This window comes from Pundamilia nyererei, unplaced genomic scaffold, assembly GCF_000239375.1.
Source record: "Pundamilia nyererei isolate P.nyererei 1_Seehausen unplaced genomic scaffold, PunNye1.0 scaffold00475, whole genome shotgun sequence".
Lineage (NCBI taxonomy): Eukaryota > Metazoa > Chordata > Actinopteri > Cichliformes > Cichlidae > Pundamilia > Pundamilia nyererei.
Genome location: NW_005187876.1, coordinates 75,025 through 98,489, shown reverse-complemented (window position 1 = coordinate 98,489; position 23,465 = coordinate 75,025). Strand labels below are relative to the sequence as shown.

Below are 23,465 nucleotides of genomic sequence, written 5' to 3'. Positions count from 1 at the left end.
TATATATATAACAGAGTGTATTTTTGGGAAGGATATTATCCATTTGGCCAATTGTGTTTTGTAGGTGTGGGTCTGTGTTAAGAGTTTAGAAAAAGTATCTGAAGTATGGGTAGGCGCTTGTTAGCGACTGTGAAAAACTGTAAATTAAGCAACTCTAAAACATAATTTACTATCCAAGAAAGAAGAACTATTTCTTTATTAGCTAGCTCTTCATGTGGAAATCAGAGGACGTCCAGAAGAAATGTGACACTGTCCTGTGAGCCTGTAAGAGAAACTCTGTTACAGATTCTAAACATACTTTCTTTTAATAAAAAGTAAACTGACTCAACATCAAAACAATCCCATTAAAGATGTGATTTGGTCCACAGTTAGCAGCACAGATTGTTTTACATAATTGAACAAAGATCTGTTTGTTTCTTTGTTCCTTCATCAAGCTCCTGTTCATGGATGAATATTTTATTTCACATTCACTGCCACAGATCCAAGCTTCTGGCCCCTGAGATCATCAGTTAGATCGTGGATGAACGAGTGTCAGAAGACTTCCTGTCCACCTACCACTGCAGACACTGAGAGTACATTAATTCATGAAAGCTGCACTCCTCTCCCTCAGCCTACTAAAAAAAAAAGACAAAAATCTTAAGAGGAAACTTTTAGTTGTATTTAAAAGACAGAAGTAAAGTGTTTCTCCACTCAAACATGACGGACAAACTCGTGACCTCCTGCTTAGGTACGAGGTTCAGCCCTGCAGCGTTTTCCATCAGAACAGTTGAAGCTGCCGGTGGGGGAGGAAGTGAGGAATGCTGATGTGTTCAAACTACAGCTGGTGAGTAGTTTCTGTCCAAACAGAAGGTAAACTGTATGCATGAACACCTTCATCAGCCACACATAAACACACTTTATTTCACTCATTTTGTTAAAACAAGAAAAATGTATTTACATTGTTACAATAAGTAAATAAATATGACGTGTTAATATATTGCTATATTGAAACTTCAGAGTAAAGGTTATTTACCATAGTTTCCTTCTGCAGTGAAACAAAGAGCTTCACTTATTTATTTGACACAACATTTATCCACCTGTGTCTGCAAGTCGATTACAGGCTGTGCTGTCAGCACGCTGTCTGATCTATGAAATAAAGCATGCTGCCCTCCTCCACCATCGCCATTCATTGAAGTTAATCTGAAATTTATAGAAGTTAAAGTTGGATTCTTAAAAGCTGCGTGCAAGCGTTCATGTAGCCACTGCAGCATATTTACAGGTAGGCCCACATATTTTTGGACACTGACACAATTGGCTGTAACTCCTCTATATTTAATCAAATTCAATATACTCTAAACCCCTGACAATACTTTTACAGACCTAACTGGATATTACAGACGATTTGTGTCTGAAGTCTGTGTGTATTGTCTTAAAGCCCTTTGAATCATTGCTCTGACGTTAATGTGACAAAAATGATGCTGACAATATACCTAAACTTGCACATACCATTTAAAGAAAAAAGAAAAGGCTTCTTTTATTTGTTCCCTTATTTGACGTGGTAGAGCTCAGCAAAAAGATTATGAATTATACTTAAAGAAATGTTTTGGCGTGAGTGCGTCGTGTAGTTTAATCATGTTGTTATGCTGGCGATGCAACCTGAAGGTAGAAATCAGGTGTGTGTTCTTAATAAACAACTTTCTCTCTCAAACACACGATATTACAAAACACACACACCGAGTAAAAAACCAACCTGTCTACTTAAAGGTCACCCTGACATCTCCTGGCATATAAAACCAACAAGCCAATGTTCCAGCTATAATATTTTTCTGCCTTTTTTCCAGGGTGAAAACAGTGTTTTAATTACGGTCAAACAAGCTAGTTTGCCACCTGGGGTGAAATTACGTCAATGTCTTTACCCATACATGACGGGACCTTTCTTACCTCTTCTAGGAGCTTTGTAGGATGCAATAAATATGAAGTTTTGTTGTAAAACTTTAGTGAAATACTAAACCCCAAATTCAGCTAAATTATTCATTAAAAATGATCTAATAAGATGTCTAAACATTCAAGTTTTAGGATCCAGGTCTTCTCAGGGCAGCACGTGGAAGCTAGATTTGTGTTTGCACTTTGCACATTTATGGTCACACTTTTCTGCTCTTCCTGTCTTTACACTGTGCAGAATATTATGAATGTTCAGACTCTGATCAGTTACACAGCACAGCATGTGGTCTGACCCTGACATCGTGGAGTTGGTCTTGGAAGATAATGACGGCAAACGGAACAACATGCTTCAAAACCCCAACCTGCCAAGTGCCTGGAAAAACTGTGCAGAGATAAAGTTGTGATGTTTGAAAAACAGAGCCTCACACTTCTCACCTGTTTTTCTCACTTTTTCTCCAGCGTACTGTGTTTTATTTTTGAGTAATGACCAAGACTCTGACCAAACAGTTGCAGGTAAAAAGCAGAACAGGTAAACAAGAGAGGCAAAGCTGCGACTGGAACTCTGTCCAGATTTATCAATCACAGCGGCTGTTTGGTCAGAGGCTCCATTCATTTTCATCTCACATTTCCTCAGTGCCAGACCCCGTTGTAACGAGCGCATTTGTCATTTATTTTCTGTCCTTTGTGACATTTACCGGGTTGGCCTTTCAGGTCTGCGCCTCTCCTTTTGTAAATAATTGATGGTGATCAGCAGCATGTTGGGAAAGCAAGGCGGCGACGGGCGTTTGAGCAGCTGGCACAAGATGACAGTTAGCTCTGACCTGGCATACAAACACACACTCGCACACGTATATATGAAGGTATGAGTCACGCTGGTTATTTCCACACTCCCTCCCTCCCTCTCTCTCTCGCCTCTTCCTCCATCACAGGAAATAGTTTCCAATAATAATGAGAGGTGAGTGTTGGAGGTCAGATGAAAACCAAACTTCCTCTCTGTGTACTGTCGTTTACCTGAGCTGTGTGCGTGCAGGAAGCTTACTGCTCTCTGACCAGTTTGTTTGTCTCAGGTTTAGTTTTAGTGCTTAAAAAGGTCAAATTCATGCCACACAATGACGAGTTTAAAACTCTACACACGAAGAACAAAGAAAGGAGGGTTCGACGAAGACTTTGCATCTGAAATCTGAATCATAGATTCTTTTTTCTATGTATTTAAATGCAATTTTATGGTAACACAAAGTAATTTATCTGTGCAATTCAAACTGATACCTTTCAGGCTTTGGATAAACCTGTTTTTACGTGACGATGTAACATTTATAAATAAAAAATGAGCTGAAGACACATCAGGTCAAACTCTAACCTTTTACCTCAAGTGGAGTTTTTCAAATTGATCAACGTCACCTGGAAGATTTTCCACATCACTACAACACTGATGGACTCATTCAACACAGGGTTAAAGGTGACCATTAAAAATGGTCAGAAAAATGTCAAGCAACTATACCAACCCCCAGTTTATTGCCCTAACTGCTACCAAGCTTCTTTTTGAGGCTCATTAACGCCTTTTTTCAGACTTACACTTCACAAGGGTCAAAGGGTGAGAGACACATGACACAGAGTTATTTCTAGTGTTTTCCATGTTATTTCCCATTTTACACTGGATTGTTTTTCCGCTGGGTAATGATGTTGGGAATGAATCACGACAGGGTACTGAAATAAAACTCACTCACCCTCCTGAGCTTGGTGACGTTCTCCTCGACTGTCAGTCCATTCAGCGCGCCAGAGATGCAGAGGAAGGCTCCCAGAAAGCACGGCGCAAAACACAGCTGTAAGGAAACAAACCAAAAAAACAAGAAGAAGAATCATAAGTTAATCATAAGTGTAACTGCTGTGGCCTAAATCAGCAGATTTCAGGTCAGTTTTATTTAAAAAGCTCCCCTCTGGCAGTGTGACATCAACCTAAACTGAGCAGTAAACGTGCAACCTAAAAACAGAACATGACTTTTGATTATGAGAAATGGGGTGATAAATATCTAATTAATCTACTTGTGACAAAACATTTTCCTGCAGCACATCCGGAAAAGGAAGTCTTTAAAGAAACATCATGGAGGATGAAATCTTTCCTTCGCTGTCATTCTTCTTTTTGTCTTACTTTCTTGATGTTTCATTCATTTCCTTCGATTGTATTTGTTTTTCCGAGGATCTTGGGATGCTTAGCTGCTACTCCATAGAAGCTGATGGAGTCCAGAAACAAAGTAACAAACTGAGTCTATAACTACGTAATAAAATACATACCAGTGATAATCTAAGAAATCTGAAAGACTGAGGTTAAACTGTTCCTAGTATGAATCTTACATGAACAGTCACTCGACGCTACAGCTGCATCACCTTAAATCTTTCAAGTGCTGCTGTTTGTTATGCACACTGAGGTGAAGCGAGCAGCGCTGACAGTGCGACTGGATCACTATTCAAGCGTGCAAGTGAACCCTTTGCTCCAGTAAATATTTTATTCAGTAACAAGCAGATACTGCTTTTTTTTTTTTTTTTTTTTTTTTTCTCTGCTGCAGTTTCACTGAAACACAGCAGGGGGCAGCATGAAGCTACCAAAAATGACTCGTTTTTAGACATTTACAGAAAAGTTGCATTCCAAGTTGTTTGCCAAAACTAACAAGCTCAGTGCAAGTGGCGAATACACACTTACACACAGAGAGCTGTTTTTATTGCTGAGCTGGTGTTCGGTTTGCTTTGCTGAGAAGAAGAAGAGGAAGAAGAAGAAGAAGAAGACGACCATTAAGGGTCCTTAAGATGCTCGTCTCACCTGGTCGACCAGCATTTTCTTCATGGCAGCGCTTTTGGTTCCTCCAACAACCAGTCGGTCCAAAACCTTGTACCAGCTGCCGATGACAGGGCCCTTTATTGCAACAGAAATAAAATTACTCTTGAAATCGCCCACTTAATTCTCTTCTAATATCTTTAACTGCAATGGAAGCAGAAGACCGATGATGGATTTCATGAAAAATAAAAACATCAAATCTTTGCTTTTTGGTTTGTGCATTAAATACTCAGCCATTTATTCACAATGAACTCACAAAATGAACCAAAGTTAACAACTTGCTATGTGAACTATACAAACCTTTGTGTCTAATTGCAATTTTCTGTAAATGTGTGTCCTTCACAAATCAACACAGGTCCACAAGAGAGAAACTGACACTGACATGGAGTTTGTTCAAAATCAGTCAAAATTTAACAATATTTCTACAAGGTGCAATCACAAAGTTCTAAATTGCTGCTGATAAAATTAAAAAACATGACCTGGCTTAGATTTGGGTTCTCTCCTCAGACTGCTGACAGCTCAGCTGCTGTTTTCAGATCACTCCTCCTCAAAGTCACATTGTTGTGTCCATAAAACTACAGAGTACTTCTTGAAATCAAATTCTCCAGCTTTTATAACACCACTGTGGGCTGTGATCCTCGTTGGCCAGATCAAGGAAAGTATTTATTAACAAACCCATCATACTTGCTAGTTTTGGCCCACTGCAACTCCTTCCTGTTCCCAAAATAAAAGTTATAAAGATGGACTGACATAGTGGGGAACCAAGGAAAGTATAAGACTCCAGCTGAACACCAAACAAAAAACAGACGTCCAGAGGTGCAAAAAAAGATGATGTTGAAGATGAGACTGGATAAAAATCAAGTATTTTTTGTTTGTTTGGGGGGTTTTTTATGTGCCGAGTCCTGTAACTCTGTGTTTGCATCTTGCAGAAGATGCACAAGTAACAACAGAACAGGGAATTCTTCTCCACTACCAAAAAATACAAAACTTAGGCCATAAAGGTACAAAAATAGTGTTTTATCAAATTTTTACATTAAAAGTTGTACATTTTAAATTAATGTCCAATTTTAAAAACATTTTCCAAAAGAACTCAGCAGCTTTCTGTCAACAGCTTCCCTCCTTAAACGGAAGCACGAGCAGGCTGGCTGAAGATAAACCGAATTCAACCAACAAATGGATGCATTATTTATGTGAAGGAGAACGATACATGATGCATGAATATAGGTGCCAATAAACATGTGTCTCATGTCCTGTGTGTGCTGAATAGCCACCCTCCAGACAAGACTAAATATCTATACATCTTGCGTGCATATTTTTATACGATGGAGGAGCTTCAGATAATTACGGAAACATAAATAAACTTTGCCTTCGTCACAGCGACGTCAGAAAGAAATGAGCTACTTGGAGGGCGAATTGTGCAGCTGTCACAGCTAGTGAAATACTGATGAATTAAACATACAAAGACATGAATGAGTGGTACACAACAAGTAACACAGATCAGACAAGTACATCATGAACACACACACTTAAAGTCATTAATTACAGATGCACAAACAAGCAGGAATCTTTTTTTTTTTTCCATGAACACAATAATTTTGCTTTATATTAACTTCACTGACATAGATCGAATCAACGGAAACACATCACGCAGTTTAAGTTAAACTCTAAATTTGCACAGCCCAGTGTTGTACAGTGTGTTATCTGCACAGCAGAAGGCCTGCCTCTGTATGTTTAAAACTTTGTTTTAAAATGTTGACTTTGTTTTACAAAGGTGCTCGTTTGGTGTCCTCTGAGGTGGCAAAAGAAATCTTACAGAAAACCTTCCATATTGTAAATCCCCTACTGCATTATATCATATATAACTAGTTAGCACTATGTAGCGTAACACATAATTTCGGGACACAGCATTTGGGAATGACTGCTGTGAGTAACTGTGGTTGTCTATAATAAAGAAGCATGATTCAGTGGTTGAGTTTGGGAACGTTTCTGTATGAAATGACTTGGAAGTGTCAGCATAGCGACCACAATAACAAATGTATGAATTTTCCCAATCCTTTGTTTCCCTTATCACCCCCTTTAGCAGAGGACACACTGAACCATCATTTATAAAAGAAAAGGAGATAATGCCTCCCATGATAACAAATGTTAAACACATTTGATTCTATGATGCAGTTTTTATGTCTTGGTGAGTGCTAATTGCTGTTTTAAATGCTTAACATAATGACCCGGGTATGCACCGACAGGCATCACAAAAATGGCTGCTGAGAGGCTAGACTTGCTTTCATATGAACTAAAATATTATTCTATTTCATCATGATTCACACAGTTTCTCTAGATCTAAAAAAATCAAGCATGTAACACCTTTTTAACAAAATAAAATCAAAAGTATTTAGAAAATTTTAAAAAGTAAATGAACTGAGAGTCAGAAGGATACTTGCCACAAAGAAGAAACCAATACTCATCATCTTAGCCGTCCTCTGCACGTTGTGGTTAGCCAATCCTCTCCTCTCGATCAGCTGCTGGGAGATGACATCACCGACACCCACTAAAGACCCTGGAGGTCAAACAGAGTTGATACTGCATCTCAGTCCCCTGAGCACAATCTTCTACAGATATGATCCGTGCAGACATGTTACTGTTCCTGCAGTGAGAGTCTGATTAGGCAGCACTCTTGTAATTACTGCATAATAACCGCAAATATGCCAAAAAATGTATTCAAAGAATCAACTTTACTGTTAATATTGAAAATAATGTGTTAAAATACTTTATAAGCCTCCCAAAATTAACAAAAGCTCCCAACCAAATGTGAACTACTAAAAAATCTGCATTGTCTTAAAGAGAGATCAGCTGAAGTCAAACTCGACCTGGAAAAAAGGAAAAGTTTCTTGAGATCAAATTTTAACACAACTTGTGATAAAATGCTGCCACCCAGTGGTGAAGGTTTAAGTGACATTTTGCAGGGGGCGTTTACAAAAAGTATCTTTAAAATGCAACAAAACAGTCCAAAAGTACAAACTCCCACCCGAGTTCAACTTGGCGATGGTCACGCAATATGTCCCTCAAACAGACTCAGTTGTTTTTCTTCTCCGTAATTTATCTTACCAATATAAATTATTTATACGAACAAATGAGATTTCATAAGGATTTCATCACCGAGCTCGTCTTCATTTGTTTCACACTGTTTATTAGCAGGCATTAAAGGGTTGTCACCAACAAGCCACCATTAACTCATCATCATTGTGTTTTTACTTTGAACTTGGCGTCGTCCATGAATTTCCTGAGTCACTGCTAATTTTCTTTATTTATAAACCAATTTTAGACAAACAATCCTGCTTAACACTGCAGAGATTTCACAGAGGTCCTCTTCAAGTCTTCTGTTTGTTTCTAACAAAAATCCTTTAAAAAAAATAATAAATTGGTCCAGCGACTCATTTAAAGGCCTTAATATCTCCAGCTTGAGTCAGGACCGCAGTAAGCTCTGTGGTAAATGATTCCGCTTATTAGCTTTTCACTTTATTATAGTGGGCAGCTAAAACTTCTTGGGTTTGGTACAGACGTGTCACCTCTCATCCATGAAGCTTCTTCAGTTCTAAAGAAAAATGGTGGAGAATCCTAAACATTTAAGTCCTAGTGAAAGTTGTGTCCCTTGGAGGCAGCCCCGACGGTCGTTGGCCAACTACTGATTTATGCTTCAGCAAGAAATCTACACCACAGTTATGTAATCACAGTAAACCCCTCTGAACCCCTGTGCTGTAACCTGACGTGCACCTACCTGCAGATGTAACTACATGTTAGGTCGATGCTGGCTGTTCAGCTCCATTGATTAGGAATAATAATCATAGTATCAGTATAAATACTCACGATTGTCAGCTGATTAGACGTCAGCTAGACATAATGGAATAATAATAAGATAAACTAAATTCATGTGTCATAACATGTAGTTATTACAAAAACAATTTAAAAACAGACCAACTGCTCAGAAATTCATGATGTGTCAACACTAACCTCAAATCTTTTAATAAATTTGGGTTGTTTTTTTTGTTTCTTTTTTTGTAGGAAACTGAATACAAACTGAAATTAAAAACTTTGAAAATGCATGAAGACTGTCAATAGGGAAACTGATTTTTCTTTTTTTTAATTCCTCAGAGAGGCTCCTTTTAGCTGCAAGGTCAAACCTCTGCCTCTATCTAGTGGCGACTAAATAGTACTGCAAACAGTACTTTAAACTACAGCGTTCTGAAAAAAGTAAAGGGTTAATGCAACACTAACTGCTTAGGTTAGATCATTTACATCTGAAACTTGCTCCAATGTGTGAATCCACCAGAGCTCTAAAAGCCATTTTCAACGCTATGAAATCCAAAAGTGCTACACAACAGTTACAGAAATATTTTTGGTCTAATACCTGCATCATATTAAACTCATCAGCATGCTTTAGCTCTCTGTATCACGTTTTAGACATTTTGGGCAAACAGAGTTCGTCTGGATGTTCTGATCACTTATCCTGTAAAAATATATGCAAACTTGATGTTCTCATGAGTATGTACGACTCTACAACCTTCTTGAGTAGATGTTATCATACACATTATTGATTCTTTTTTCATTTGCTTTTATTCCTGATCACAGTACAATGACCTTTAGCCTGTGTCTATTTGTACACTAAACTGGAGCAAAGGTTTGTAAAGTCAACCAGAAGCTGAAACGGGACCCTTCATTTTATTTTAATCAACAAAGGTCAGTGTATGGTGTACCCAACTGCACCTTCTCATGTGACATCTGTCTGCAGCTTTTCTACATTTACGTTTGCGCTTTCAGCGTGTAACTTATTTTTATGTGCAGTGACAAGGTTGTCCTACCCGCTGTCACTATCTGGACTGTCCAGGGGTATTTAGTCATCAAGGCCTGGTAGCCTCTCCAAAGGCCTGCCATTCCTCGTCCTAGGAAGAAAGAAAAATAAAAGCTTGTTGCAAATGCAGACTTTTCTGCTTAATCACCCCGCCCGCTGGTTGTAACGTGATTCAAATCAAGTGATACCACTAACAAGTTCCGTTAAACTGTCCATTAGTGATTGGCAATTAGTGTAAACTTCGGGCTTTTTTAAAAAAAGATTATTTCAGGGTTTTAAAACACTTAAATGTATCCAAGACCTATATCGAAGAGGTTAGCTCACTCTTTCAAATTCAGTCAAACGGCTAGCTAATCCTCTCCATTCAGTTACATCACACTTATGGTCAACTGCTGACTCAAAGTTAACATGTTATTAAAGTATTCGTGTTTCGGTAAATTTTGTCAATGCCGAATTCTAACACTGGGTCTAACATTTTCTCTCAAGCTACCGAAGTTGTTAATAGATGCCTAGTTTTACGACAGCTTAGATTACCTGTAAAGTCTATTTTTTTATGACGTTTGGCTTGAGGCTCGGTCTCGTGCTGGCTGGCGAAGCTAACGTTGCACGGAACCTACGACTTGCACAGTGCGTCATTAGCGTCTCTAAATCACAGCACTAACTTTTAATCACTCGTTTAGCTTACGAAACCAAACTAAACTGCACTCCTAACACACTGTAGCAACTCACAGTTTAAATCAAGAATAACGAACTGCTGAGTCTTTCATCGTTTCTGTAACTTCCCGTTTAACATTATTGCAGCTGCTGTTTAACTCACCTTTACAGCTCACCGTAGTTAACTTAAAGGTCCGTAAACTAGCAAGCTGCGGATAATGTAAATAAAACTGTACACATGCCCGGCTTCCCTGAGGAAACAGGCGGAGATGCTTTCACGGCACAGAATCAGCTCCGACTTTGCAGTACTCCAACTGTACAGCACAGAAAAATATGAATACAAATTTATGTGGTATACTGTTGTTTCTATTTTAAATACACTTATTTCGTTAGGCTTAGCTCACATCAGTTACATTTTTACAGTTTAAACAAGTTGTCAATCAAGTTGGGTCTTATTAGTCTCAAGTTTTGTATTTATTATATTGGTAATTCTTCCAGTGCAACAATTTTAAAAAACCTGGTACACAATTAAAGGTCTTCTAAAAATTCCAATACAATAAAAAGGGGATCCAGGTAACACAGACATGTAGGCTTCCCAGTCTCAAAGATATTTCCTGAATTATTTTAGTATTTTAAGTACACGATGTTTTTATTAGTTTATATTAACTCTATATTATTGTCATTTCAGTTTATTTAAGTGATTTTTACAGATTACTTTAGAGTTTACTTAACTTTGACTAACACAGTATTCATTACATCTGCGTAAATTGATTAGTAATCAACAATTTATTTAGCTTTGTTGCAAACGATAAGGGCAGAAGAAACCGTGATCTACTACGACCAGTGAAGACAGCATAGGAACTGTAGTCTGCGTCAGTTCCGCTGTACACAATAACATAGACACACCCCTGCCCTCTAGAGGACAACTCCAGAATAACAACATGACAGGAAGCAAATTGCAATGATTTTTATTCTGTTCAAGTGAAGTGGCACTTACGATAAATGAAACAAAAAAGAAAGAAAAGTTATTACAATGGGACTTCTGGTTTACAAACAGGTGTAACTGGCATAAATATGACAATGGAATGGCTTACCAGGAAACCAAAATGTAAATCACTCAAGGAGAGGTCAATACTGTCCCCAGAACACATTTTTCAAGTAACGTGTTGTAATTTGCTCTAACGTGACCTTTTTTATTGACTCAGTTTGCATAAAGTCAGAAGAAAGAGTTATTTGAGAGCACGGGGTGTCAAACATGCAGCCCGGGGGGACCAGAACCAGGTCCATTTTGGCTCATTTGATGACTTCACAAAGTGTAAGAACTGGGAGAGATCTCAGCTTCACTAGCAAGGAGTGACAACATCTGAAAAGTTAATAGTTTTAAATCTAGACAAGTTAACACTTTCGTCATTGGTAACTGAAATGACAACAGACTCTGTGAATGTGGAAAAGCTGAGGCATACTGTTGAGATTGCACTTTTGTAGGATGCAGAAAATGTAGTTTCTAAATGGACGACCCATTAAACAAGAAAATGTAAATTAACAACAAGTAACGAGGGAGTGGGATAACTGGTGTGGTGTGCTAGGGACAGGGTGAGATAGGGGCCGATGTGGTGACCCTGAATTGGAGCAGCTGGAAGAAGAAGACAAAGACGACACATACATAATCTTACGGGCGTGGCTCACTTAAGATTATTTGTGGCCATTCGTGGGCTGTGAACTGATGTTTGACATCCCGGCTTTAGAGTTTTGCTCACAGTGGACATTTGGCACATGTGTAACAATATCCACACAGCTGCTGCTCCTGCTCCCCAAAGCCTCATCATCAACTTTACTCGCTTTTTGGTACCAGCTTCCCACTTCACCTCAACGTCGAGAAGAGCAGCCATCACAGCAAGGTGCAACATTACACGAAGCAAAACACATGAAGAGCAACGATGGCACGTATGTGGCTTTGGAAATGCAGAATTTCAGCATTTTCTTAGCTTGCTTAAAACACCAAAAATGGTGGTACCAAGAATCAGTCGCACTGTGTGGTGGAAATGAGGCCTTGTAAGGAGCAGGTACGCAGGTGAGGCTTTTAAGCATTGAAGCACCTGAAAGAGCTCAATTTAAACTGCTTTTAAATCTGTGTTTCTCAAATCAAACGGTCATTAAATAAAATGATACGGCACTGGATAAGAGCACAGAACTGAAAACATATAACATGCAAACAACATTTTCATGATGCAGTTTGAATAAACATCTGTTATGTGTTGAATGTGTGAAGAACCCTCATACAATACAATAAATAAATAAGAAAACATTTTTTTAAAATGTCTGCAAACAGAAGCAGTGTGTGGCATTTACACATGAAATGCTACTAAGACTTAAAGCCAATCAAAATCTGGGAAATCTGAATGCAGCTCTGTTTTAAATCAAAACGTTATAGCAGCAAAGACCCCTGCTGTCATTTGGTTTAAGATGTTTTCTGTTGATGAGAATCAATAAAATCTCACAGTAACAGGGGCTTCAGGTCAAGAGCTGACAAGAAATACAGTACAAAGCATTCCCTAGTTGTGTGTTGATTCAATTAGCAGCTGAAGCTTGGCAGAAATGTTTAAAATCTCAAAATTTAAATTGCTTCAATAAAAAAATAACTAACTGGGATATCCTGGCTCTCTTATTGCTGTACAAGAACCATAAAGTCAAAGACACTGAGAAAAAAAAAACAATTTAACAGGAGAGTAACCGAATAAAAAGGAAGCTAAAACCTTTCACCTTTTCACTCGGTCAGTCTTCTTCAAGTATGAGTCGTTGCTGTCCCTTTCAGTGGAAGTCGCCTGAGATAAAAGTGTTTTACAGTACAGACAGCTGCAGCTTCAGCAGCAGAGCAAAGCTGGAATACACTGATTCTTACGAGAGCTTTAAGCTAGGAGAGAAAAACACCAAGCTACACCGCTAACTAGGCCAGACCCATCACCTCCACGCTCGCCTTTATGTATATGTGCAAAGCAAATGATAACATTATTATTGACTGACCCAGCACCAGGAAGTGACCATTTTCATAAACTGCTTATACATCATTATAACTGAGCGTCGCTGGAGCTGGATCTTCCAGTTAACTTAGTGGCTAGGTTTTAAAATCTGTCAATTAGTCATTTTATTTACATTATGTAGGTTATGAAGGTCAGCTTTTCCAGTAAACTGATGCAAATCTAAACATCACCCCTGAAGGCTCACGGGCTGCAGCTTCAGGTTTCCCCTTTTTAAATTATAACTTAATGGTATATCATCTTTTTAGAAGCATCCCGCATCCTGCAGGACAGCTAACGCTTTCAACTTTAGCTCCTGACTTTTTTAATAACCAAACTGACTTTAAAGTATATCATTGTGAATGGGAAGCAGTTTGTAGAGCAACAGCTGACTGTTCAGGAGGACATCAACGGCACCAATCAGCTGTCTTCTTCTTCCAGTGACTAAGTGCTTTTGTAACAACCCTGCACCTCCATGATTGGCCCTCTCTCCTCAGAACTCCATCCCCTCGTCACTTTCACACCAGTCCGACGGAGCATCGGTGCCGAAGTAACGATCTCCGAAATTCCCTGAGAGGAGCAGGTGAAAGAAGACGGGACAGAAAAAGTTGGACTTTTCTTTATTGCGTTCTCTGTAGTGGGTGACATCCGTTGCGAATATGGAAGATTTTAAAGAACATAACTGCCTTTTTTTTTTTACCTTTTTCCTAACTTTATAAGATTATAAGCTACACTGTGTACAGAGAGGCTCATTTATAATCACAGTGGGAAATTTCTAAGATCATTTTTGCACCTTTGCTGCCACTGATTTGGATGTGAGACTGCAGTGTGTATAAAGAACACATTGTAAACCTTCCCAATAACTCCCTTTACCTTGCTATTCAAATATTTATAATCCTGGCTAATAATCTACTTTAAATAAACCTAAAACACACCGCTGACTTTTCTGTGGCTTTCCCAAACTCGCAAACACCCTGCAGCCGCTCTGCTGGTGCTAGATTTTGTCTGCAAACGGTAGAGCTTTCATCCATGCAGCAGTGGTTTTGTACTTTGTGTAATTCACAGATGATTTACCTTTTAATGCCTCTTATTGATTTATAGGTGACCTTTTCTTCTAGCCTCCCACTGTTTGTCAATAAAGGCTAAAAAATACATTTCAAGGCCAGAGTGCAAAAAACAAACTTGGTTGTTCATCTCTTCCAGCTCTGCAAAGTCCATTAATTTCTTCCATTAAGGCCTCTGACACAGTCCTTGTTTCTTATCAGGACACTTTACCCTAGATATGCTGTCAGTAAAGTTTCTTAACACACTGTTTTGTTTTGTTTTTGGCAAAACCAGAAGATTTATGGGGCTAATTATGCTTAAAACTCTATAAATCATGTTAATCGTCTATTAAAAGTACAATGTTTTTCAAACAGATGATACATGAACTTTGATAAAGCCAGAGTGCATGTACTCACCGATGCCTGGTATGATGTGGAACTGGTCGTTGACCTCCTTGTCTACGGCGGTGGTGATGATCCGAACTTTAGGGAAGGCGTAGGCCACCGAATGGACCCCCATCTCAGCCATCAGCAGGGACAACAGGAAGATCTTATCCTCAGCTACATCGTGGTCCTTCATGTGGAGAAATACAGAACTTATTTCTAGGTGATGTCGGTGAAAGAACACATCCAAGTAGAATGAATAATTTCATATATTTACATAATAACTTCAGCTTCATTAACAGCATCACAGGGTAATAAATACTAATGACCTGAGCCTGCACAATGTTTGATAATGGATCAAATAAATCACCTGGAGCACTTTTATTAAACTGATGGTATCTTTTAAAAACAAGCATTTCATTGTTTGCCTACCCTGAAACAGACGCTTCAGCCCTGAAGGGTTGGAGCTGGCCAAACAGCCTAATCCCTGCAGTAATCACACTAAGGTAGCTTAGAGAGAATTTAAAAACATCAGCACTTTTTAGGACACCAGTTTTCATCTTTATTTAACCAGGAAGTGAAAGTCTGTTCGCATAACAATGTCTTTTTGCTCTTGGGTCAAGAAAGGCAATATTAACCTAGCACGTATTTTGAGGTACGAACAACTGAGCCGTGAAGACGTGGGGCCAACCTACCAGCAGAACTCTGACCGCCATGAGCGCAGCAGCTCCAGTGGACACGGTGCTGTCCATGAGGATGACGTAGTCTTCACTGATGTCTTTGGGCAGACGAAGGTAATGAAGCTGGAGGATGGAGAGAAAAAACAGTGAGAAAGCTTATTAAATCTATACAACATAAAAATCTAACTTGTACAATAATTAGCACTGTGGAAAAAATAAATCAAACAAGCAACTTAAATCCTGTTTGGACAACAGAATGAAGAACCCGCTAGATCTGACATGTAAAATTGTGTTTTTAATGTTGCCACACTGATAAAACTTTTATAGTATTGCCTAAAACACACACACACACACACACCTCTGGTTCTCCTGTGTCATGATTGGTCTGAATGAGGATCTTTCCAAGTCTGATGTCTTTACACACAGCCATCAGAGCCTGCTCCATGGTCTCTCCCGCCCTCAGGATAGAAACACCCGTTATCTGGAAAAACAGACATTTTTGTGGGGTTTATTAGAGCGATGCAGCTTATCTGGACCAGAAAACACTAAAAGGTTTAAAATGTATGTGCACTTAAACCTTCGGCTCCTCCAGATCTTTACATATGTGCAAAATTATCATCTTAAGTTAAATGTCCTCTTATTATAGTAACTGTTAATGTCATCTTAAAGGACTTACTCTGTTACCGCACAGCCTCTTCCCCTCATAGATGCTACCCTGTGGCGTTTCCACAGACACTGACTGCAGCGGAGGAGAAAGAGCCAAGAGGAACAAAAGGAAATTAAAGGCTGAAGTAAAACAATCTTAGCAAAATCCCAAAACGTTGAATCTGTTCATCTGGACGTAGCATTTTCAGTGGGAGAAACATTTCGTCACTCAGTCTGAAAACGCGACGTCCAGATGAATGGATTCAACCTAGCTGGATGACTGAGCATGCATCAAGACAAATCTTGGCAAGAGTTGATGCTGCTACTATTAAAAATGTTATTAGTAGACTTCCTGTTCAGAACAGAAACGCCAACCTGCTACGGAGCATAAGCAACAGTAAAAAAAATGTGCTCTACAGCAGCGGTCCCCAACCTTTTTTGTGCCACGGACCGGTTTATGCCCGGCAATATTTTCACGGACCGGCCTTTAAGGTGTCGCGGATAAATACAACAAAATAAAACTAGTACCGGTACTGAAAAAAAAGAAAATTTATTCATAACACACGTGAAAAGACCCAGGAAAACCAAGTAAACGATAAAAATGATAACAAAATAACGCTGAAAACCGATAAAAACCCTGAAAACCATACATTTCACACCTGAGCCTCAACTCTCGCGGCCCGGTACCAAACGACTCACGGACCGGTACCGGTCCGAGGCCCGGGGGTTGGGGACCGCTGCTCTACAGGAGTAAGAGCAGGAGTTCAGTTAAAAATCTTCATGCAAAAACTCACCTTGAGAGGCAGGAAGGAGAGGGCATGCTCTATCAGGAGCCTCATTAATCTCTTGGAGTAGAAGATAAACTCATCTCGGTTAGTTTCCCTGTTCCTACACAAACACAGACGGCAGATGCAAACAGGATGACCCTCTGCTTTTTTATATTTTTTAAAAAGAAACGTTTTTTTATAGCCTAATAAAAAGTCAGCACCATTACACTAGCAAGTTCCTGTTTGATTATAATTTTTAAAGAAATAACTTTTAAATATTTTCTTCTCGTGATCCACATCCCAACTGCAGCGGCTCTATAGCTCACCTGTGCTGACTGCACCACACAAGCACTGGTTTAAATGATCTGCTGCACACTGTTAGGTTTACTAAAAGATATAATGAAACATGATGTTATCGTGTTTATCGTCGTGTTTAACCTGCAAGTTTAAAGTCTGGTAATACTGGGCAAAGAATTGACAGGAAGTGATTTATTTTGAAGTGCAAGGAAATGTCGTCTCCACTTTGTTGCCATCTTCAGTGAATTTATGAAGGCAGCGGGCAGCTTTAGAAAACTGTCACTATAGAAAGGTCCTGTCTCTTATTTTATTTTGAAGTGGTGCCCACAGTAGGCCTGTAAAAACGTGTAAAGTACGAGAGGTGGTTTGGTTGCAAATCTGCAGCTTCACAGCTAGGTGTCTCTAAATCCTACTCACTGGCCAATTTTAACAAGACTTTGCTTGTGAAATGAGCGTATGAAAGAGTTTTCGTTCTGACCTGATTATGGTGTGCATGCCACGGACTTGTGGCGTGCTCTCCATCACGCTGAGGGTTTTGGGTAATGGCTGACCCTGGTGAGCCGAGGCCAGAGCCGATCTGCGGCAAACAAAACACATTCATGCATCCAAAGTAAGAGACGTGTCTACATTCATTCAACTAAATACTTTTACTGGATTTGCAGGTTAACTAATCAGAACCAATCAGTTCATTTTTCATCTCTTTTGTTATTATTCTGAAAGAAAATATTGAAAACAAACTAGTATTGTAGGTTCTGTAACAAAAAGGCTGGGTATTGTACAGCTGCTCAAATATGTACTAATACAAATGTAACCTAAAATCATTTCATTACTTCAGGAATTGATTTAATTTGTACTTATTTGTTTTTGTTTTATATTTAAGTGACATCTAATAATCATCCAGCATAGTGATGTAATCAGTCAGCTGACCGATGAGCCAGAGCTACCCTGATGTAAACAGAAAGGCTTCAATAGATGCACATCAGTTCTCATATCTGCTGTTTAAAAAAGGTTCAAGTGTCATTTTCATTAACTGCCTTGAAATATCAAAAATGTAATCAATGAGCAACTTTTTACACCAATAATCACAAAATCACACGACACAGAACGATGCTCAAAGAGGTTATATTAAGAAGCTGCAAACATCTTAAGTCCTACCACTACAGAGAGTGCACTGCTTACAAACACCAACGACCAAACGCTCTGCAAAGCAGACATTTTAAGGTTAACTGATGAGGGGCCGGTTTCACAAAGATAAGCGGAGTTTCCTTTTTTAAATAAATTAGCCAATCCATCTCACCAGTCTGTGTAGATATTAACTGCTATAATCAGGACTAATGTCAGCGGCACTGCTTCCTACACGAACGATAAACATGTAGAGCGGGCGGCTCTACGGGATTACAGCGTTTGGCCACCCCAGCATAAGCATGAGGCATCTTTGTGTAACTCGCCCCACATTACACGGTTTAACAAGCCTTTTTGATTTTAAAGCAAAAGTCGAGAAAGAAGCTGATTCTGTGTGTCAGCTGCCAGACTTTTAGAAACACAGCATTAAAAGCCTTGCTTTATTTAAATCAGTGTTCCCCCTCAGACACTTCAGGAATCGACAGCATCGCTCTGAGGGGCAAATTCAGAGTGCAAAAGTACATGTCAATAAATGAAGGACTTGATCCTGCCCTGGCTTTTCACCTGATGTAGAGTCTTTAGATTTAGAAACTGTGGACTCTTCAACTCTATTGCTCCATTGTTCGTGGCACTGGAAGCTTTCTTAAATCTAGCAAGGCTTTTGTTCTCAGAACGTTTTGATCATAATGCCAGATAAAAGTTTGCACTTAAATAAATCAATGCGTGCCATGACCTTGAGGCCACAAATAGAAAAACAATAAAAGCAATCATGAAAAAATTAAAAATTTGGCATATGTGGCGCATACCGTTTCAAACACATGCTACTTAGAATACTAAAGAGCAATGAAACTATTCTGCTTCATGCACACTCTGCTGCTGAAATATACAGCATGCTTTGTTTTAATTGTGCACAGCTTAGATTAATGGAACTGTGACATTTGTGGAATCAAACCCAGCAAACGTGTCGGTTTAGCTACAGTCAGAATATGTAGTGCATAGTTTAACAAGTTAAAAAGGCTTGAGTGCATTAAATCTAAGACTACAAATCTGTATCTTTAAAGACTACAACAGTGAAAAAAGGTGCACGAGGTGAGGCTCACATATCCCAGCGCATCTTCCTCTGAAGAAGGTGACAGATATTTGTTTGGTGAGATTAAGTGTTTAAAGGTGAAGGCAGGAGGAAACACAGGGAGGAAAAAACAAAAAAACACACACACACAAAGGGACAAGAGGAGGAAAAAAACAAAACAGAGAAAGGAAGAGAGAGAAGAGTATTAGCAGTGAAACAGCTTCACCACATTGCTGCTGTACAACACCGAAAAAACACATTCCAGCTCTGCACTGAGGAGCACGCTCACTTCAATTTATCTCATGAGTGAGGTTCGCTTAAGGTGACTCAACTTCAGAAACTGGGATTAGTTTCAGTAAAAGCTGTGAGGGCAGCCGGAATTTCTCCACATTCAACAAATCCATCTAAGAGCTGACCTTAGATTTGCTGAACCATTTAACCCACAGAAACTTCAGCTGAAGTAGGCTTGCAAATTCATCTTCGTTCAAGGGTGAACTGAAGCTAAGAACTTCTACTTCTCAGCAGGTTTCATCTCACACATACAGGAGCACATGACCACCTGTGATCACACATAATTTAGGTCTCCACTCCAGCTTTTCTGCAAGTTTACAGCATCCTGTGGACACCAAAAACCGATCTTTCTCCTCTATCCTGCACCATAAAGTCTATTCTGTGCCTCTGGACCAAAACATGTCCCATTTTTTTTTTTTTTAAATGATGTGAACTGGCACAGGCTTCGCCGAGCTGGCTGCATGTTGTTGTGGTTAGGTGTGAACATGACCTGAGGAACTTCAGCAAACTACCGTAGCCAATCTATGTCTGAGAGAACCAAATCAGAATTTGCCTAAGTTCATAACCATGAAAAACAGGTTGTTGGTCCAGAATAGAAGACAGGACATAACGACTTGTCTTCTTCTGACCAATCACATTTGTGCTGGATGTGTTTGCATACAATTCATGTGGAGAGTAGAGACACATTTCTCAGTGATTTTGCTTTTCTCCTTTCTTTCTATTTTAAAATCTAAATATTTAAGCAGCTTAAATAAACAGTTCACAGAACAGGAAGTCTTGGCTGAGATAGATCCTGTTTCAATATTGTTTTATTTTCCAGACAGTATTACATAGTGGATAGCACCTGGCTCTACAAAAACACTCAAATATTGCCTGTTGTCCTGCATTAGCAGACTAGATGATAGCTTTCCAGATTGCTTCAGATCCTATTCACTACCAGGACAAAATGAAGGGAATTTCATTTTCTTTTTCAATTCTGGGATCTCTATGAGACTTTTACCTGAATAAATAAAAGATAACAAGTGTGAATAACTCATTCATTAACTTGTTATCACAATTTCTAAACTTAAACTATGATCAATGGTTTCCAATGACTTACAGGAAACATATACCGTAGTTATATGACAGTACAAGAAATATTACACACAAAATGTGCCACTGGTCATTGCGCTTTAAATGATGTTTAATGACACGTTTTTATTTTAATCCATGACTTGAAAAGTATAGGCTGATTAGGTGTTTTCACAATGAATACATTCAAATATTTCTGCTGAGTAAAACAAATAAAAGATTAAACAGAGACAGAGATGATAAAATCATTACAACCCTCTGACCATTATGAAATGAAATCGGGATAAAACAGAATTAAGTGAAAAGGCAGGTGAAGCACTGACATGTGTATGAGTTTGTAGTAAAAACAAAACAGTTTAGTCTTTGCAAATAAAAGAGTGAGGCATTCTTGAAAATGTAGTGACATAAAAGAGCAGAAAAAAGATGACTCGGAGGATGTGGTAATAAAAAAAAAGCACCAACAATCGTACCTCACAGTGATCTCACGCTGGAATGGTTACACAGCATTCAGCCAGGAGAGGAGGGGTCGTGCACGTACAAGGAGACACACACACACAGACACGTGTGTGCAAACAGCGAGAAACATAAGAAAAAAACAAAAAATGAGACAAGCGGCTTGTCAGAAAAAAAGGATCATTCACAACATAAACCTCTTCCCAAAAGAGAAACAAAAAATTCACAATACACAATAAATGTTTGCCTGTGGAGAGTCGTACATTTGAACAGACAAACACTTCAAGTGTGAACTTTAATTTCATGTTTGGCTGGACAAGAGTTTAACTGTCATATATCAGCTTTTTATGACCACTTCATTTTACTGTAGAAACAACAAGTGAAAACAAGCGAATTATTTCATGAGCTGTCAATTTTATATGACCAAGTGCGAAATAATGTAGTCTAAAACCACAGTCGTGTCAGAAGTACTGATTTAAAAATCTGCAACTTTCTGGATACACAGCACTATGCAAAAGGTCTTGAGCCACCCCGTCCTTTATATATATCAATGATTTAAAACACAAGCAAAGAATAGTGGTAATACAGTTCAGAAGGCAAAGAAGAGTTGGTATTCTTTCCTTGGCCAACAAAGGAAAGCGCATAATGCCAACGTTTGTACTTTCCATATAAATATAACCATGAATGTGTTTTTTAATTTAAAAAAGGCATATTTTAGTAATTTTAGTAAAGGCAAAGAGAAAAATATACATGCTGACCTGTGTGTGCCCGTCTATTTCTCATTATTACATACTGCACACACGCCTGTGAATGTGACAGATGCTGTGGGTGTTCCGGCAGCGACCATGACTGAATGTGCTGAAGGTGGAGCAGATCATTGTTAGCGGTAGATCAAAAAGTGAGTGGATGACAGAACAATGAGGTGAGCTAAGATGAAGGACACGATCTTTCCTTAAAGGGTCATTAATTTAAGGTACCTACTTAAGACCTCTAACCACGAGGTGTAAAAGGAAAAAAAGCATAAAAAGACGTCACAAATCTTCCTCCATCACTTCAAATGGCAAAAGGGAAAAGTGTCCAGGAATTTTACTTTCCTGATTTTTAGTACCCTTAATTACTTTTAGTACTATTTTATCATAAAGGCCACTGTCGCTTAACTTCATCCAAACTACTAAAGCAGAGGAGAAAAATATGACATCAGCTAATGTGCTCTACCATCAGACGGGAAAAATAGCAGCATGTGACATCGTGTTATTGTCCACAGCCCATCCTGTTCACCAGGTTTAAATTCCTGCAACTTCTTCCACTTTTTCAAAAGAAAGTTCAAGTCAAAAGTCTGATGTGTTCGCACTACAGACGCAATCCAGCACAGGACAAATGCACACCTGCAAGTGGTCAAGTGGTGTGTGTCACTACCATGAAGGTGCCAGCGTTCAAATTAAAGTGAAGTGTGTTTTTCATTTTCTTTTTTTATAATAGGTGAAAAAAAGAAAAAAAAAATCAAACTTCACCTTATTGTTTGTCCCAACCTGACATGTCTGATGAATCTTAGATGTTGGGATGTTTTGGTAAATTTGCCTCAGTCTTTTGCAGTCAACGCCCCATAGGCCATGTTCACACTATTCCACACCAGCCAGCACCACACTTACTTTGAAAGGTTAAAAAAAGATTGTGCTGAAGTAATCATAAAGGCATTCCCACCTTAGAGTTTTTAGAAGAATATGTACCTACAGTGAAAGCCGGTCAGCAAAATATAAGAAGCTCTATCTAAACATGTAGGAATAGTTAATGCCAGCTTTAATACATTCCACCTGTCTGCAGAAACTACAGATCATAGTATCCTTTATAAGCCCATGCAATTAAAGCCCTCACATCCTCAAATGACAAAATGATAAAAACATAAACATTCCTTACCTTCTCCAGCTGACTGTGTACGTGCTGAACAATCAAATCCAAAGCTACAAAGTTCTCTCCACCTGCACATAAAAAATAAGCAACGTGTAAAGTGCTGATAGAGAAGAGCGCTCCCGTGCTTTTCTATGGTGAACTAAAAATACTGCCACTGACCTCTGGGAACCACGATGTCAGCAACCTGCACAGTGGGCTCAATGTACTGCTCAAAGGCTGGCTTTACAAATTTGTTGTACTGTTTGATGATGCCGCTGATGTCCCGTCCACGTTGTGATATGTCCCTCTTCAGCCTCCGTATGAGGCGGATGTCTGAATCTGTATCTACGAACACCTTCATGTCCAGAAGCTGGCAGACAAAAGCCAAAAGGAGGAATCACTCATCAACCTGTAACATTTTTATATGCGCGCAGTTTTTTGCTGTGGCTACAATGTAGCTTGCTATCGCCAGTGTGTGAATGTGTGTGTGAATGGGTG

The 23,465-nt window shown here is 39.0% G+C and overlaps 2 protein-coding genes across 5 annotated transcripts in view; both read right to left on the bottom strand.

Annotated features, from left to right (window-relative positions):
• Positions 1-10,537, bottom strand: part of mpv17 (mitochondrial inner membrane protein MPV17) — a 15,387-nt gene extending 4,850 nt beyond the window's left edge. The window contains exons 1-5 of one of the 3 annotated variants that reach the window (XM_005753875.1): positions 10,408-10,537; positions 9,601-9,681; positions 7,186-7,301; positions 4,733-4,825; positions 3,645-3,740 (exon numbers count right to left, since the gene is read on the bottom strand). In XM_005753875.1, coding sequence (XP_005753932.1) covers positions 3,645-3,740; positions 4,733-4,825; positions 7,186-7,301; positions 9,601-9,673 — 378 coding nt within the window. In that variant the 5' untranslated portion in view covers positions 9,674-9,681; positions 10,408-10,537. Of the gene's footprint in view, positions 1-3,644; positions 3,741-4,732; positions 4,826-7,185; positions 7,302-9,600; positions 9,682-9,914; positions 10,160-10,319; positions 10,377-10,407 lie in introns of those variants that run through there. The other 2 variants (XM_005753876.1, XM_005753877.1) reach the window with 2 other exon arrangements.
• A 659-nt stretch (positions 10,538-11,196) lies between these two features.
• LOC102213644 (uridine-cytidine kinase-like 1) overlaps positions 11,197-23,465 on the bottom strand; it is a 31,402-nt gene continuing 19,133 nt past the window's right edge. Inside the window, exons 6-15 of one of the 2 annotated variants that reach the window (XM_005753874.1) lie at positions 23,148-23,337; positions 22,995-23,056; positions 21,098-21,114; positions 17,553-17,651; positions 16,805-16,898; positions 16,042-16,104; positions 15,724-15,846; positions 15,381-15,488; positions 14,719-14,875; positions 11,197-13,828 (exon numbers count right to left, since the gene is read on the bottom strand). In XM_005753874.1, coding sequence (XP_005753931.1) covers positions 13,752-13,828; positions 14,719-14,875; positions 15,381-15,488; positions 15,724-15,846; positions 16,042-16,104; positions 16,805-16,898; positions 17,553-17,651; positions 21,098-21,114; positions 22,995-23,056; positions 23,148-23,337 — 990 coding nt within the window. In that variant the 3' untranslated portion in view covers positions 11,197-13,751. Of the gene's footprint in view, positions 13,829-14,718; positions 14,876-15,380; positions 15,489-15,723; positions 15,847-16,041; positions 16,105-16,804; positions 16,899-17,552; positions 17,652-19,296; positions 19,317-21,097; positions 21,115-22,994; positions 23,057-23,147; positions 23,338-23,465 lie in introns of both variants that reach the window. The other variant, XM_005753873.1, reaches the window with a different exon arrangement.